This window comes from Magallana gigas, chromosome 3, assembly GCF_963853765.1.
Source record: "Magallana gigas chromosome 3, xbMagGiga1.1, whole genome shotgun sequence".
NCBI classification, from domain to species: domain Eukaryota; kingdom Metazoa; phylum Mollusca; class Bivalvia; order Ostreida; family Ostreidae; genus Magallana; species Magallana gigas.
Window position 1 is genome coordinate 35345573 of NC_088855.1, and position 13193 is coordinate 35358765.

General features: G+C 30.3%; 1 protein-coding gene across 8 annotated transcripts in view; it reads left to right on the top strand.

Moving 5' to 3' along the window:
- Window positions 1–13193, top strand: part of LOC105334797 (fibropellin-1) — a 101703-nt gene that overhangs the window by 75551 nt on the left and 12959 nt on the right. For 3 of the 8 annotated variants that reach the window (XM_034479941.2, XM_066079451.1, XM_066079453.1), the window contains exon 1: window positions 8829–9307. The exons of 4 other annotated variants lie outside the window; for them this stretch is intronic. In XM_034479941.2, coding sequence (XP_034335832.2) covers window positions 8956–9307 — 352 coding nt within the window. In that variant the 5' untranslated portion in view covers window positions 8829–8955. Of the gene's footprint in view, window positions 1–2597; window positions 2803–8828; window positions 9308–13193 lie in introns of those variants that run through there. One more of the 8 variants, XM_066079454.1, reaches the window with a different exon arrangement.

Below are 13193 nucleotides of genomic sequence, written 5' to 3' on the forward strand. Positions count from 1 at the left end.
AGAAGTTTTAGCAAATTTCAACGTTGTCTTTTTAATTTATCCGCTTCAGACACAAACAAATCCATTTTTTAAACTATACTTATTAAATGTTTAAATTTAAAACTCATTTTTAAGAGCATTTACTCAACTTTTGAAGTCATTTCAACTGTGTAAAAAGAAGTACGGAACGCAGTTTCTGCAGTAAATGAAATGAAATGTCGAAAAAAAGTTCTCAGCAGCCGGACAAGGAAATCTGTTTTGCCTCGGATTAAAATGTTGTTTTGTCATTTTCGAGACAGCAACTTTCTACCGATGCTGGAGTCCGCCACCAAAATAACGCTCAAAAATGAAATTCAAAATGACGATTTTAAGTCGGCAGACAAAAATAAATCAGCTATTTGATGGTTTTGGGAGACAGTAAATTACATGTATCAACTTGGCAATTTCCGTAAACACGACCAACCTTTAACCAGTCTTCTTCTTATACAGCCCTATAAACTGTAAACAGTCAATAACAAACCAAAGAATTAATTATACCCGACAGTCACGTACCGTTTTTGAACAAATAAAAGGGGGAACAGGGGTGCAGAGTAAAAGTATTTGTCAATGAATGTTTTTGCTTTTTTAACACATTTACATTAAGATGTCCACTACAGCATATATCATTTTGAAGACTACTTTCTTACCTTGGAAGGAAGATAATTTAATAGGAATTATCCCCCTTTTTGGCATTATGATTTATTTTTAACAATTTCAGTTTTCTGCAATAATTATTTTATTTGATTTAATTTATATGCAAATAAATTTCTTTTAAGATCGAAAACAAAATTTAAAATTGTTTACAACATTGCCTTTTTTACAAAGTAATATCATAATTTTATTAATATATTGCTGAAATTTATACTTCAAATTTTGAAGTTTTTAATTCTAAATTTGAACAAAATGTGATGACACATAAAAAATTGTCAATGAAATTTCTTTAAAATTTCATACATCAACCTTTGCATGTGCTTTATAAGTTATAACATTTTTATGGTATCTTTCTTGGCATTTAAGAGAGATACCACAATAGGAATCAACCCTCCCCCTTTTTGGAATTTTGACCCTTTGTGACAAATTCTGTTTGGAACCATAAAAAAGTAATGCATTTTTAGATTTATCAATTAACAAGAACAGATCATTATCAGAGTATATATCTGATTATATTTACCGCCTATGATTTTGTACATTTACATTCTAAAATAAAAAAAATGTTAAATTTCCACAAATTGTGACAAATTGTGACAATGATTACTTTAGAGCCGTTAAGTACTGGAAAAAGATGTATCAAATCCTGTATGACGTCATAATGAATAAATGTCTTGCTGTTTTATGTCAGACTGTAACCGGGGAGCGGATGGAAGTTTTAATTTTAATTAGATTGGACTGTCGTATTCGAAATTGTTATTACATTGTTTACACATTAAATGAATACACATCTAAATCATTTAAAAAGCATGAACTGTATTTTACATGTAATTACCATTGTATCGATGATGTCAACAAATTTGTCAACAAATCACAGCATGGTTTTGACTGAACTTATTTCATCAGAAAACATTCGTAATTTATGAATAGATTTTAACAATACAATATCAATTAACATATAAACCACCATTTTTACATCTGATCAGAGAATAAATAAAATAGATCGACAATATTACTTCGAGAACTCATCTACTAAGAAACTCTTTGATCTCATGGTATGTTTTATTTTTTGCCTCCAGATAAATAAGTAAATTACCAATATCTTGCTTATATACCTAAAGGGCTTGTAACATTGCATGAATATATATATTCAAAAAATTCAATCTAGGCGTGTACTATCCGTTTTGAGTCGCTTTTTACTTTTAAATGCGTTTAAATATAATTTAATAATTTCATACAAAGTTTATTATAATGTTTGCATTCTGGAGAAAATCCTTATTACAAATATTCTTGTCTCAAAAAAATTGAGTTAAAGCGGCCCACAAAGTTTTAATATTACGAAAGGGGTGACCTAGAGTTAATTAATTTTTTGCCGCCCTGAACATTGATAATTTAGCATCACCCCTTTGTTAACCTTTAATAAATAGAAAATTTTTAAGGTTTATATTTCTAGTTAGTGAAATTTTTTATAAGAATCCTATTTTTATGGATTTTAATTTTCCAAATTGCGAAAAGATCTTTTTCCAAGGTCAGAAATTGACACAAGATCATTATCCTTTGGTGGTGACTGTTTGTCGATAGATCGATGCTTCCCATCGAGATTAAAGGTAGCAATAATTGATATATGTTTCGATATCCTCCAATACGAGAATAAAAATCAAGCCTTAGATTAACCTTACCTTGACCTTTCTTGTAGGAGCGACAGATGCGTGATAAAATTTAAAACACAATTTTTGAAAAAAAAAAACCCCAAACACAATTCGTGTTAAGTGTTGGAAACCACTTACGCCATGAAACTTTTACATGTGATCCTTGTTATCGGTCAATTCTCTAAATATGGTTTTGCAAACTTTAAGTGTACCAGCGCAACCGATTGTAAGGTATCAAACTGGGAATCTTGGTCTGTTTGCTCAGGAATCTGTGGTTCACAGTCACATTCAAGAGAACGTTACATGTGTTGTGATAATAATGTTAAACCACATACTATAGAAAACTGTCTAATGCATTGCAACTTGACTGCAAGCTTTCCTCTTACTCTGTCTAGGCCATGTCGTATATGTGAAAATGGTGGACGACTTAATTCGTCGTCGTTGTCATGCCAATGTGATGTTTATCACAAAGGCGGATGCTGTCAAGGTAAGAATTGTGAATTTGACCTGTGATGAACATGTACATGTGTAAGGGATAACACATTAACGTTAGTCCAAATGGTTGATGATCCTCAATAATTTCGTCTTCACGTCTTTACGTTGTCCTTGGGGGACAAAAATAACAGTCTAAGACAAAAAAAAAGTCGAACAGAATAATGAATTCTAGTAGCAGCCTGTAAAAGGGCAAAAAATCATTTCGTGAGTAAAGTTTTAAAAAAATACCGTATTTTTAAATTAATTTTGTATTATTATTCTGTTGACAGAATAATAATTAATTCAAATAAATACTTAAGCATTAAACAAATTTGGAATCTGCCTTACTTGTGTATAATTGTATTTTATTTTAAATTTACGACAAACCTGCAGATACGGTTTGAACAAAAAAAAACCACATGTAGTTTTTGTCTTAAAGTTATAAAATAGAACTTAAAAGTTATTTTTCTTCCTTATACTGTAATATAATGACCAATTTTTGTTTCCTAATTCTTACTTTCGAATAAGAACAAAAAAACTAATGTCCCTTATGAGTTAAATAAATGCAAAACACAAAAAATCATGATTATTTCATTTATTGCTTGCATACTTATGAATTGGATGAAAAAAATATTAAAATTTTATGAAATTGTAACAATAAGTAGAATGTCAATATACAGTATGTCATGCATCATTGTACCGTGTGTTTTCCTTTGAAAACAGCAATGGTTTTATTTTTAATACACTACAGAAAACCTTTCCCTAAAAAAATATGACATTGCGTGGTTTATGGAAATCGGGATGATGCAAGTATATCTGTTCCTTGATGACCGCTCTGAACAAATATCTTAAAATAACCAAATGGAAATTATGTAAGAAAAACAACAGATAAATGCGGAAATAATCCGGTAGTCGCATAATGCACGTTTAAGCATTTAACTTCACCTTTTCTATTTCCCTTCAAAAATGAAAAAAACAATGTTTTCAACTTTATGCATAATCAGTATAATCCAAGTAGATTTTTTTCTAATGTGAAATTGTCATGTCCAATACGTCGACAATGATGAACTGATGTGCACATAAATCAAGCCTGTCTAAATAGAACCATTGGATTAGAAATTTCAAGGATCGCAGGTCGAACGAAGGAAAAAGAACTCTGATGAAAGTATACCAATGGTGCAACATTCTTAGAAGCACCCCTGGAATCATGCATCTTCTGATATCATTCTCGTGGGCTCTACCACATCGACTACCGGAAGTATTATACTACATTCGTTCTATGTATGCAACACTGCATTGGTCTTTTTTCGTATCACTTGAAAGCTGATATTGACGTCATCATTATGATTATCAGGCTAAAACTCTTGCTGGGTCATTTTAAAGATAAAAGAAACCTCGACAAAAAATTCTGCTAAAGGCCTGCTGATTTAAAGTAGACATAAGTTTTTGTTGTAACGATTTTTTAATTTTTATAATTTGAGTATTCATATCGATACTGGTGATATTCTCAAAAGAAAAAGGAATCTTTGAATTGAATTGCATGATTATCATTATATGTCTATTTTTTAAGTGAAAGAATCGTCTTTTAAAGCACTTATCTTATAGAACTTAAACTTGCCTACTCAAGCCTTAATTTGAAACGGAAATGCAAATCGTTGTTTAGAATCCGTATATTATTTCTTTTTTACACGTGTTATCTGATAAAAATGAAATCTGCTTACGAAGACCTCTTTAATCTACATGAGCAAATTCAATGATTTTAATCACACTTATTCACAGGCAACTAACATGTCAACAAGAGAACATTACTTTCACTTTAATATTGGATTACCGAAAGAAAGTCCTTTATCCGTCGTTGCTGCAATCTTCCGTTCAGTTTTCATGGTTCAATCATAGTACATATACTGATGTACTGATAGAAGTTGATTTTACTGATAATCATTTGGTTTAAAATCAAATATGTAATTTCGAGTGGCAAGTAGTTTCCTAGGTGTAAAAGAATTAAACACATTTTTTCTGATAATAGTATGATTTTTTTTTTGGGGGGGGGGGGTTCCGATAAGAATTCTTATAAAACCACATATGAATCATGTTGTGTAATATCTATTGATAGAATTAAAATTCATCAAACTATGAGTTAGTAATCGAAATAATTTATATTTAAGAATCCAAGCAATTTTGAACTTTTGTCTTGTTCAACCAAACGTTCAGCTGTTTGTAAATCTCTGACAAGCAGAGAGTCTCTCTGCTTGTCGGAGATTTATGGAGACAGCAGAGCGTCTGTTTTAACGAGACTATAATGAACTCTGGCGTAGAAATTATTCCTACGCCAGAGTTCAATATAGGCTAATATTCCGAATTCTTACGACTACAAAATTACTTGAGTTGTTCGTGCCCTTTGAAATCTAATTTTTTTCCCGAAATTTATTAGCAATTTGCAGTGAAAAACAATCCTCTGATTACATTACATGTACGTCGAATTTTTCGATAATTATTAAGTACTAAGTCTTGTCTGTGGTTATGATTTGTGCTTAGGTCCAAACCCTATTTCACTTGCGGTTTGCCAAGGTAACTGCACAGGAGAGTTGATTAAAATCAACTTCAAAAATTCAACTCTATTTAAGAAAATATGTCAAAAATGATATAAACGTAAACCTTCCAATGCGCGGATCTAGAGGGGGGTCAGAAGGGTCCGCCCCCCTTCCCCCTGCAAAATTCAAATGTCTTTGAATTACATTGCAAAATTACCAAAAAAATATGCCCAGGCAAACTCAAATAACCGTCGCTCACCCCCCCCCCCCCTCTGTAAAATGGTTTGGATCCGTGCATGCTTCTATCGACTTTTTCAATATGCTAAACTAAGAATTGCAAACTCCTAAACTCACTTTAAAGGGGATAAATTAATGCAATTGTGTGCGAATGAGATAAGACGTAAAAAGGTATAAATTGTATATTTGCTGCTTACGCATTTTATTTTATTAATAATTTCTTCTTGTATTGATTACACAAATGTAACCAAGGTGACGTAGACATTTGTTATATAGTTAACTGTTTGAATATATTCAGATAATATGAAATAACCTATTATTGAAAATATCAAAACTTTTAAGTTTGTCTTTTTGGTTTTTGTTTTTTTTAAATTTGTAATATTGGTGTTTCGGATTTCCATTATTTCGCTCGAATGATACAAATTTTTTAATTTTCTTTTTAAAAAGTCTTTGGTTTATAAATCAGATTTCCTTCTAACTGAGCTATTTGAGTTAACAGAAGTCCCCTCCTTTCTTTGCAATAAGCTTTGCAATAGTATTTTTTTTAATTATTTGCTATTTATTGTTTTTGGTTGGTTTTTCGTAACATATTTCCTTGCGTGAATGATAGAAAAGACAAATACTTTTTGAACGATTGATAAAGATTTTAAAGTTTCAGTGATAGAAAATCTTATGTAAACAAGGATAGTTCCATGTTTTTGTTTAATGGATTGTCCTCTTCTGGGTACTTTAAAGGGAAACTTAATTCATTGTCCATTTTATGATGTAAAATCTATAATATACTTTATTTGTTTGACAGGGTCATCGACTTTTTAAATCCTTTACTAACAGGAGTAATGAATCCCATATAAGTCCCTTTAAAGGAATAAGTGTTTTATCTGTGGTTCTTTCGGAATTGAATTAAAAAATCATGACAATGACGGTTAGAATATCGCTAGTTCTTTTAATGTCCTGTGGGATGTTGGTTGCAGTTTATCAAGTTAAGGAAAACTGTAGAACAGATGGATCTGGCCATTTTGGGGACTGTCAGATCTTCTCATGGAGATCATGGGGTAGTTGTAACGGTGTGTGTGGGAATAAAAAACGGAGCAGAGAACGTGTGTTCTGTTGTAGTAAAGATGTTCATCCATACAATCTTGAAAACTGTTTAGAACATTGCAATTTTTCCAAAGATTTTGAATCGCATCAAAACCAAACGTGTATTGTTTGTGAGCATGGTGGAACATCATCTCCCCTTGCATTTACATGTAAATGTACACCGAAATACAAAGGGGACTGTTGTCAAGGTAGGAAACAATTTGGAAGTTTTTTTCAAACAACTTCTTTTTTTTAATATTGACTTTTATCTAAAAGATTACTTTTTTAAAATAACTGTTTTTGAAATAGCACCGTCTCAAATAGTATTTAAAAAACAGTATTTAATATCAGTGCATGAGTGTAATTGTAAGTAATGAAACATGTACTGTTGTAAATAAACATCTAAAAAAAGGAACTAAACTAGCTTCCCTGACTAGCGTTTAAGTGGAAAGAAAAATCTTGTAAAAAGTAATTATAACATACCATTTCATTAATGTGCAAAGTCGATTATGATCCCGTGGGTTTCTTTATAATTAATGCAATCTTAATTAGGAAGTCTTATTATACTGGAAGATACCATGTCATTTTGCTACGTGTAATGCATTTACAAGTAGTTGCAGAGCACCTTACGCACATTAAGATAGCTTCATTGTTAGGTTACACTCTACAAAGAAAAATGATGATTGCTTTATAAATTGATTAAATATAAATAACATGAATGCCACAATGACAAATATGTTCAAGACACCTAAGAAATGTAATAGTTATTGTCTTTGCTAGTCAAAAGTTTTCGATTCACGCCGTTTCGCCGAAAGCGGAGGGTATAGAAAACTATTGTATTAGTGTAGCTAAGATCTTAAACAAACGACAATGTTCAGTAACTGTGATATAATGATATTGTAGAAAATGGCAATTGAACCAACCAAGTTGGCGTAAATTGTAACAAAAAGTATAATGTGGAGTTGATAAAGCAACCCAACTACCATCTATCAACTTTTTTTTTGAGTGTACAATTACTTTTTAACCTCCTATACCTCTGTAAATAAAATGGTTTCATTTGATTTACATTTTCTTTGGCAAAGGAGTGTTTATGTTTATCATCAAACCTGAGATTAAATCCTCCCCCAAGAGTGCGATAAAAGAGCAATGTTAGTGATAGGCACATGTACATGTAGTGAAAAAGTATTTCATAATAGTGATGCATGTATTTTACACTTTCATAATGAAAAACATGCAAATTTCCCGAAATATTTGAATAAATAACTAAAAGCAACAATTAAATTTTATTTATAAGATCCATTCTAGTTCCGCTTTCAGTATTGTTTTGACCTTTTTTAAAGTTTAAAAATGTTGCAGAAAAGTTCAGATAATGCTTGCCATACACTAGGACTTAAAAAAATAGTTAATCTGTCATTAAAACTCAAAATAATGAAATATTTTAAACCGAGGTATGACAATATAAAATGGTATTACGCATGCCGTTTCCTTATACATTGATTTTTTTTTCTTAGAAATACTATAATTATTAGAAAATAGCACGTCAGTTTATTTTTCAAGGCTAATAGAGTTAACTTTCAAATAATCAATTGTTCAATGTTTAATGTACCAAAAATGATAAAATAAACATTAAAAAAGTTATAATGGCTAAATAATGTTTTCAAATTTCATAGACAAAATGCATCATTTGTTTATTTGTAGCAAGAATGATATTTGGAAGATTTAATTAAAATATATGACGTTAAAGCGTATTGTTATCAAAGGAAGCTGATATATATATATATATATAGAGAGAGAGAGAGAGAGAGAGAGAGAGGATGTTTAAGAAACCGGATTCTATATACAATAATTTACACGATTTCTAATAGACCCTAACCCATAATGATATTCTTTAACTTAAATACTTTGTCCAATTAATTTAATTTATTATGAATGAACAATTCAATCTATAATGATTATGTTGTGATATGGAATAGATATGATGTTTGTTTTTTAATTCATTTTTTAAGTTTGAAATTGTTCTCAAAAGAGCTCCAAAACGAATATAACTTATAAAAGCTATTATATTTACTTGATGGAATGCCCTCCCCTTGATATCTGGTACAGACATGATAAGATAATGTTCATACGAATACAACAATAATCAATTAAATGTTCCCACCGTATATTATTGACCATCAACGTCGGAAATCACAAGGCGATCCGCTTTAAGTGATTGTTATCCGACAGCTTTTCTTTTGTTTTTGTTCGGTCTTTGCTATCGTGAGATCACTACTTTAAATACGATGTGTTTTATTGCAATTATTGCTTGAAAGAAAACGAATATGAATCGAGTACTATCAATACTTTTGATTTCTATTACAAATTGTCTGCTTGTAACAGCAGAACAATGCAAATTGGATGGATCTGACGACTGTCATATTTTTACATGGAGATCCTGGGGAAGTTGTAATGGCGTTTGTGGACACCAAAAACAACACCGAGAACGCGTATTCTGTTGTGATGCTAATCTGAAGCCACACAATATTGACAATTGTTTAAAGCATTGCAATTTGTTATCCAACTTCGAAAGATTTCAAAACAAAACATGTCGTGTTTGTGAACATAATGGTACGCTTATATCCGTATCATCTCCATGTAAATGCAGTTTACGCTACAAAGGCGATTGTTGTCAAGGTAGGAACAATTTCTCAGTTTTTTTTCATATTGGTAGTTGTATGGTGTTTCATTTCAAATAAGAATGCGTTCTTTTCTACCGAAGGTTTTCAAAAGTTAAGCTTTTCTTATACGTCTCAATTAATTTGTGTCAAGCATTTTAAAATCTTTTCTTTTATACGTTTCCTATTTATTTCTCGAATAATTTTTATGAAAATATGCATTTTGTACCATAATTTATATTGGAAAAATCTTTTATCCATTCACGGGACTCTTCGTAAAATATCAACATCATTCGGGTACTTTTAATGTCGTTTGCATTGTGTATTGAAAATTGAAGCGATAGAGGGGATGTTTTAGAGAAGAGAAACATGACTTTTTGCTTTAGTGAATAAATTAATATGAGCACAAAGCTATTTATAATCATTAATTCAATAGTCAAAATGTGGCTGAAGCCGAAACTTGGACTACAATAAAGTTAGTACATCTTTTTTAACAAATACATGACATTCAATTTGATTGGGGTAAAATAGTATTCTATGTAGTACATATGAAAGCAATTTTACAAATATTTCTTCAATAAGGCATGCCCAATGACACTTCTTTTCACTTTGCGTATCTCAAAATACCGATTCTTTTATTTCTAACATTATTATGGAATGCTGATATTCCTTTAGTTGAAAATTTTAATAAAATTTAAGAGTTTTATACATTCCAGATAATCAAATTTTTTTGTGTATCCACTGTTCTTATTAATTAAACCTGTAATGTTTTGCATTTTAATGAGTTTGCTAACATTGTAAAAACGTGAGCTACGACTACCTGATCAACCTATACTTAAAGTAATGATTCTCAAGTGTTATTACATACATTTTGATATGTTCGGTAGTCTACAGATAAGCACCTATTAAACCACCTGGTCGACATACCCCAGTCTCTATGGAACATCCTTTAAATTAAACGAAAAAGCCGATCTCACCAATAAAGTTGAAAGTCTTTTGTAAATATTCAGATTTAGTCTAAGTCCTCCACGTAAACGATGATATATGAACATTGAAAGACAGTTTGCACGTTATTTTAAGTTTCTATCTCCCCGACAAATTACTGTCGTTATTGGTATGAACAAATATGCTCTTGCTATCTTTTAGAACTACACTTATTTAAGTGAAACAAAACAAACCAAATATACAGAAAAATAAAATTGTTAAAGCCCCTTGATACACATACATTTGCGCATTTAAAAGGATCAACGAAATCATAGGATGGACAGTTTTAATTCGTATCCCACTGAAAAAAAATCATACTTCATGTCACATAACATCATTATATTTTACATGTTTTAATTTCATTTTCATTACAATAAGAACCTTCTTAATATAGTATAAAATAACCTTAAAACAGCCTTTTACATTCAGTTTCTTTAAATGGATAGAAGAAAAATCTAACATAAACGTTTAGAACAAAGATTAGAAACCGGTATTTGTTTTGCATAGTTTTTGCAATAAAGAAAATGCATATCAAAAATACCTAATGTTGCACATTTGATACAAATATTTTGGGCATACACTTAGAGCTTCTGTCTCTTAAATCGAGCAGTACATTATCTCAATAAGCTTTACATTTGTGTTGACGACTAAATTTTTAGTACTTACATTCCAACATGTATCTTGTTTTCCCCTCCCTTTATTCTTTTAAAACGTATCTGAAATAAATAATGCGGAGTAACATACTTGATATATAATAAAAAATAAAATTATAAAAATTCCTGCCAAACATTATTGAATTTTCAAAGTAAAGTGAATCAGGATTTCCACTTTCGTTCAATTGTTTTGTTTCTTAAATTATGTAACTGTTCCATTGAAAGATTTTATGAGAACTTTTGATTTTTGACTTTTGACAATATTGATTTGTTGCAATTCATCATATCTTATAGATTTGTCTTGTGGGCTTTATTTACTTTTTGATCATTCCTTATCAAAAGTTATGCTTTTGAGTTATTACGTAATATAATTTATTTCCTTCAACAGTCAATATCGTTTTTGGGAGGTTGACAGGAGATGACTTGACAATTTCATTTGGAAATATCGATTGTGAGCCAAATTTATTTCTATCATTTAGAGTGTAATGTGAAATCGTTTTCTTTTTGAGAGCAGAATTTGAAATTAAATAAAAAGTTATTCTTTAAAGTACTTTCGAAAAAGAAACAATACACTATGAAAGTTACAGATATCAGCATATACAGGTACGATATTATTAAGTACAGTGTAATTTGTTCTTTTTCACGTGGATATACATGTATTATAAGTATGTGTTATTATCTCGCAAAGCATGCAACTTGCAGTTTGTTATGAAAAACGATTAATTAGCATATTCTTTCTATGACCTATATACGTAATAAAATCGTTTACATCTTTACGTTTATTTTACATTTAAATACATAACTTCGTTTTATCTTTTATGTCAAGTCAGTTTTGTTTATTGGTTAATACAGTGCAGCTAATTTCAAAATCTTTGTTATATTTTATCTCTCTCTTTCTCTCTCTCTCTCTCTCTCTCTCTCTCTCTCTCTCTCTCTCTCTCTCTCTCTCTCTCTCTCTGTTTGTCTGTCTCTCTTCCAATGATCAACAAAAAATCGACAACACGTTTAAAAAATGAACAACATCCAAAAATTAAAAATCAAAAGAAGGTTCAAATTTGAAATTTGAAATTGAAACAAATATTAATTGATGAAAAAAATGTCATTTAATGGTCGATTGATAATTTACGTCAACCAAGATTGTCGATATGTTTTAACATAGTGTGCATGATAAAATGTAGAGAATAAAAGTGATTAAAATATATTGGGATATTTTTCAACATTATTGCAATATCAACACACTTTGATCGTTCACCATTTTCATGTTAAATTAAAATATGTTTAAAATAAGCCAAAAACAGCAGCACGCTAACCGCCCAAGGAGCCTAAAAGAAACGCATACCATAGTTTCTTGCTGGTTGCTCTTTAGCGCAAACTTTTTTTCTGAGGAAAGTGTTAAGACCTGTGATCATTTAAATCATGGGGAGAAATATTAATCGTGTGATCTCTGGACAAGGGTCATTATCTTGATCAAGGAGGATCCAAATATCGATGCCATTACCGTGTTTCCCTGTAGATCCCAAATTATTTGTTCCAATTTACGACACATCACAAAATGTAAACAAAGTTAGTTGGAAACATCATTCGTTAACACTATTAATCAAAGAGTTAACGTTTGAGTATAAATTATTTTTTATGCAAACGTACACTTAACTTTAGATAGCCATTAAGAACGTTCAAATAAACATTTGTTCCATGTGATTTTTTAAAAATCAACAAATTTATAATGATGTTGAGTATATTTATTAAGTTTTAATGACTGTCATGCTTAAAGCAATATGAGCTGTAGAATTTTAGAATGTTATTTTAGTTCAAAAACCTGTAAGAATGAAAAGTCTGCATGTAACTTTTACTTTTATGATAAATAAGATTTGATAAAATCGTTGATTTTTGTCAGAATAAAGATTTTTCTTCTAAGAAATATATAGCAAACTAATTTTTGTACAGGATGACAATAATTCAATTTTGCTTCAATTAACGCTTCTTAACAGCCTTTCCCCACAAAAATAAAGCTAACAGAAAATTAAAACCTGTAATATTTTTGTCGTTTTAAAAGAAAATAACATTTTCGTAAAAAAATTCAACATGAAATTTGCAGCTCATATTGTTTTAATATAGTCCATTTAAATAAACCATTTTTAGGTTGCTAATTTTAGATTTTGTTACTCGATTATTTCTGTATGGATATAGATATTAATAAACTTGAACAGCATTTCAGAGAACCACAAAATCATGCAATGTTTAACCAAACGGATTCTAAAAGGATGAAAT